Consider the following 5,944-nt stretch of genomic DNA (forward strand, 5'->3'; position numbering starts at 1 on the left):
TTGGATTGCACTATCTTCTAGTTTATTTACTTTAGAGGATTATTTTGGATTGCACTATCTTCTAGTTTATTTACTTTAGAGAATTATTTGGGATTGCAGTATCTTCTAGTTTATTTACATTAGAGAATTATTTTGGATTGCAGTGTCTTCTAGTTTCTTTACTTTAGAGAATTATTTTGGATTGTAGTGTCTTCTAGTTTATTTACTTTAGAGAATTATTTTGGATTGCAGTGTCTTCTAGTTTATTTACTTTAGAGAATTATTTTGGATTGCAGTATCTTCTAGTTTATTTACTTTAGAGAATTATTTTGGATTGCAGTGTCTTCTAGTTTATTTACATTAGAGGATTATTTGGGATTGCAGTGTCTACTAGTTTATTTATTTTAGAGAATTATTTTGGATTGCAGTATCTTCTAGTTTATTTACATTAGAGGATTATTTGGGATTGCAGTGGTTACTAGTTTATTTATTTTAGAGAATTATTTTGGATTGCAGTGTCTTCTAGTTTATTTACTTTAGAGAATTATTTTGGATTGCAGTATCTTCTAGTTTATTTACATTAGAGGATTATTTGGGATTGCAATGTCTTCTAGTTTATTTATTGTAGAGAATTATTTTGGATTGCAGTGTCTTCTAGTTTATTTATTTTAGAGAATTATTTTGTCTTCTAGCAGAATACGCGAATCAATTTCACTTTCACCACAAAGAAACAACCAACAAAAGAACAGAGCATCGATGAAAGAAGGAGCGTTGTCACGTTTATCTTAACATAAGATATTGTATATACATACACAGTAGTTCTCGAAGTCCAATATCAAGTCATTGTAAGGAAATACAACAAAACCAGTTGATCTTCTTATTATCATTATCGTTAGTTCATACTTTATACACAAATATTTTGTTAATTTAATGAAGTAATAGAGACATCTTTATAAGTTGTTAAGTTTATGAAGTAACAAAGACATCTTTATTAATTGTTAATTTAATGAAGTAATAGAGACATCTTTATCAGTTGTTAATTTAATGAAGTAACAGAGATATCTTTATCAGTTGTTAAGTTAATGAAGTAATAGAGACATCTTTATCAGTTGTTAAGTTAATGATGTAATAGAGACATCTTTATTAATTGTTAATTTAATGAAGTAATAGAGACATCTTTATCAGTTGTTAAGTTAATGAAGTAATAGAGACATCTTTATCAGTTGTTAAGTTAATGAAGTAATAGAGACATCTTTATCAGTTGTTAAGTTAATGAAGTAATAGAGACATCTTTATCAGTTGTTAAGTTAATGAAGTAATAGAGACATCTTTATCAGTTGTTAAGTTAATGAAGTAACAGAGACATCTGTATCAGTTGTTAAGTTAATGAAGTAACAGAGACATCTTTATCAGTTGTTAAGTTAATGAAGTAACAGAGACATCTCTATCAGTTGTTAAGTTAATGAAGTAATAAAGACATTTGTATCACTTGTTAAGATTATCTACGTGTTGTTGACTTGTTTTTCATTGAAATTCTTAATAATTTTTTGATAATATCTGAGACGACAGAATGAAACTGAATTTATATAAAACGGCTAGCAGAATGTTACAAAATCAACAGAAGAAAAACGAGGCCACTGCTTGCCACTGGCCAGGCAATGACGATATTGTTTGATTTGGTCATTTCATTTAGGAACACATCATAAAATTGAAATTATGCATGTTTTAAACACACAGTGTTCATATCTTAATTTAGATGAAAGCTACAAGAGTTCACTGTTCTCTTGGAAAAAGTCATTTTCTTAACCTGTGAAGGTTTGAAGTCTGTTTGTAAATCTAACACTAGGTGGCGTGGATAAACGAGGGTGAAGAAAAACTGTTATCTCTACAAGATCAGATGATCACACGTGACCGTCGAATTAGCGTTCAGAGGAATGGGAATCAAACCTGGTGTTTAACCATACGTAACATTCGACCGGAAGATTCTGGTTTGTACGCATGCGTCACTAGTACTGACTCTCATCCAGTTCAACATAAAAAGTTCTACTTGCAGGTAGAAGGTAAGATACTGTCTAAGTAGAAGGTAAGATACTGTCCAAGTAGAAGGTAAGATACTATCCAAGTAGAAGGTAAGATACTGTCTAAGTAGAAGGTAAGATACTGTCCAAGTAGAAGGTAAGATACTATCCAAGTAGAGTGTAAGATACTGTCCAAGTAGAAGGTAAGATACTGTCCATCTAGAAGGTAAGTTACTGTCCATCTAGAAGGTAAGATACTGTCCAAGTAGAAGGTAAGATACTATCCAAGTAGAGTGTAAGATACTGTCCAAATAGAAGGTAAGATACTGTCCTAGTAGAAGGTAAGATACTGTCCAAGTACAAGGTAAGATACTGTCCAAGTACAAGGTAAGATACTATCCAAGTAGAAGGTAAGATACTGTCTAAGTAGAAGGTAAGATACTGTCTAAGTAGAAGGTAAGATACTGTCCAAGTACAAGGTAAGATACTGTCTAAGTAGAAGGTAAGATACTGTCTACGTAGAGGGTAAGATACTGTCCAAGTAGAAGGTAAGATACTGTCCATCTAGAAGGTAAGATACTGTGTATAAAAACCACGTCGGTTTCCAGATAATGACATATTTAACTTGGGTTTACTCTTTAGGCAATGAATTAAAAGTTAACATATCTTTTTCATCAAACCAAAGCGTACAGCTTTGATGGACCTTGTTTTTTATGCCTTGATAGTAGTAGTACCCCAGCCCAACCCTCGCCCAAAAGAGTGGGAGTGGTTGAAGAGGATACCACATATTGGGGAGCTTTTAGAGAGTGGATATCACGTGATCTGTGACTTCATAGGTGTCAGTTCCTTAGAGCGTTACTGAGAGCGAATAGTTCCTTAGAATGCCACCGGAGGACGTTAGTTCCGTAGACAGCTGCCAGAGGACGTATAGTTCCACAGAATGTCAGCACAGGGGAAGTAGTTCATTTTAACTCCACCAGACGGTGTAACAATAAAGCAGATTGATGATCTCATACTCATGTATTTTATTATAACAGAGATCTCTTTTTTTTGGTTATGATTTTATTTTACTATTAATGGCTGGAGACGGCTTGAATGGGTAATGAAGAAAACCTTTAATATAACTTTAACATAACAGCAAATGTACAACGTTTCGACAAAGTTTTGTCATCATCATTTGCTGTTATGTTAAAGTTTTTCTTCATTACCCATTCAAGCCGTCTCCAGCCATTAGTAGTCTCAAAGTTGGTTCCTCGTTATCGAATTTATTTTACTATGTTCTAAAACTAATATATTTCAATTAAATTCGATCGATGTTCCACCCAGGGACTACAAAAAGTAGACACGATGTTCCACCCAGTCGATGTTCCACCCAGTCAATGTTCCACCCAGGGACTACAAAAAGTAGACTTCATAAAAACTTTGTTTTGACCTCGACTGCGAATTTTCAGACACCATCCTTATCATTTCTTCAATAACATGATGAAGGAATTTGTAATTTCGTTTCAGAATCCGTGTATCCCATAATAAACGTCATATTTTTTGTATCTCATCATATTTGTTTTATTATTTTTTGAAGTCCCCTTCACGGTTTATTCATTTGATTATTCAAACATTAGATTAACTTACAACTGGAGAGCACAATCAGAAACTGGGATAAACCAACCAATCATAACACGCTCTCCACAATCCACCAGAATACAATAATGACCGACAAACACCGTATACACACACTGACCTGAACGGCAGAAAACTTTCGAAACGTCGTTACTCTACAGTTGTGTTTCTACAACAGGTAGTTGCCGTCCATTCAACTAATTTGGAGCGTTTTCATTCTTAAGTTAAGTGATACACAAAACTTTTAAACTTTAGATATACATCCTTTGCAAATATATAAACCTAACTAAAGAAAATTCAGTATTTTCAAACGCAAATCTGTTTTTGTATATTCAACCATTACGACGGTTTTATTTTCTCATCATTACTTATATAGACTTCAAAAGGGCTGATTTCATTACAGTTGATTCTAACTACAAGCTATACAACTCTCTCAATCCGACACGTATTATGTAAATAACGTTAAACAGATTAGCTGGTAATACTTATTGTTTTGTCTGATCGGGTAGCCCGTGACGTTCTATAGTCACGTGATTTGGTGGAACGCTTTTAAAATAATTTCTTATACTATATAAATCAAACAAAATATGTATCTATCTCGTACTGTTTTCTGATTTGTCAAGCGGTATCATGTGACCTGATATAAGATCCGTGCTTTACAGAATGATACGATTGCTGTTTTTTTTTCTGTAGGATATTTCAATTCATTTAAAAATAGAACCACAAAGCATTTAGGCCTATATCAAATTGTTGAGACATATACTCAATAGAATATTTCTGTATTAAAACATATAGAACACGTGACACACACACTTAAAAATGTAAAATCAAACGTAATAGAACTAAAATGTATAAAATTAGCCCGTCTAAAGACTATGTAGGTAATGACAAATTAAACAGAAGTTAAAACAATAGTAATGAATACTGTCATCTTTTAACTCGTCATTACTTTAACTACTGTCAATTCTTAATTCGTCATTACTTTAATCACTGTCAATTTTTAATACGTGTGACTTTAATTACTGTCAATTCTTAATTCGTCATTACTTTAAGTACTGTCAATTTTTAACTCGTCTTTACTTTAATTACTGTCAATTTTTAACTCGTCTTTACTTTAACTACTGTCAATTCTTAATTACCCATTACTTTAACTACTGTCAATTTTTAACTCGTCATTACTTTAACTACTGTCAATTCTTAATTCGTCATTACTTTAACTACTGTCAAGTCTTAATTCGTCATTACTTTAACTACTGTCAATTTTTAACTCGTCATTACTTTAACTACTGTCAATTCTTAATTCGTCATTACTTTAACTACTTTTATTAATAACTCACAACAATATTACGTATATTATTGGATACAAGGATAACGAACTGAAATTAAAACTTAGAAATCTTTCACGTTGATTCTGCAGATATAATAAATATTGTGTCTGAAGTTTTGAAGTCGAGATAAAAAGAAAGTTAACTATGACGTCCACTGTTGTAATCGAAGGTTACGACATTACTAATTATTTTATTATTCAATTAACAACGACTTTTTTATCATCTGTTGAAAGTGACTAAAATGATAACCATAAAGTCAGTGAATTTTGTAATCATAACCTGTGATTATATTGTCCATTACAATGAATAGGACATTATCAATATTTTCACACTCTCTGGCGGATCCAGTAAGAACTATTTGTCCTATGGTGACACTCTATGGAGCTATCATTCTCTGGTGACGCTCTGGGAATCAACGCTTATGACGACACAGATTCGTAATAACTCTGTTTATAAACTCCGCATTGGGATAACTTCTTTGGGTAAAAGAAGGCCAACATGCTGTTATGAGTGACTTTACTCTTTATGTAAAGCATTAGTTGACCTTGTTCTTTATATCACGGTGTAAAGCATTAGTTGACCTTACCCTTTATATCATGATGAAAGGCTTTGGTTGACCTTACCGTTTATATCATTGTGTAAAGCATTAGTTGACCTTGTTCTTTATATCATGGAAGGTCAACTAATGCTTTACATCATGATATAAAGATCAAGGTCAACTAATGCTTTACATCATGATATAAAGAACAAGATCAACTAATGCTTTACATCATGATATAAAGAACAAGGTCAACTAATGATTTACACAATGATATAAAGAACAAGGTCAACTAATGCTTTACAGGTTCTTTATATCATGGTGTAAAGCATTAGTTGACCTTGTTCTTTATATCATAGTACAAAGCATTAGTTGATCTCACTTCTTTATATCATGGTGTAAAGCATTAGTTGACCTTGTTCTTTATATCATAGTACAAAGCATTAGTTGATCTCACTTCTTTA

At 32.3% G+C, this 5,944-nt stretch overlaps 1 protein-coding gene across 1 annotated transcript in view; it reads left to right on the top strand.

Moving 5' to 3' along the window:
* The window catches only part of LOC106469469 (protein amalgam-like), a gene marked incomplete at its 5' end in the record, with an annotated part of 35,084 nt that overhangs the window by 4,113 nt on the left and 25,027 nt on the right, over positions 1 to 5,944 (top strand). The window contains one exon of the mRNA XM_022398002.1: positions 1,826 to 2,039. Coding sequence (XP_022253710.1) covers positions 1,826 to 2,039 — 214 coding nt within the window. The remainder of the gene's footprint in view (positions 1 to 1,825; positions 2,040 to 5,944) is intronic.

Source organism: Limulus polyphemus, unplaced genomic scaffold, assembly GCF_000517525.1.
Source record: "Limulus polyphemus unplaced genomic scaffold, Limulus_polyphemus-2.1.2 Scaffold3502, whole genome shotgun sequence".
Lineage (NCBI taxonomy): Eukaryota > Metazoa > Arthropoda > Merostomata > Xiphosura > Limulidae > Limulus > Limulus polyphemus.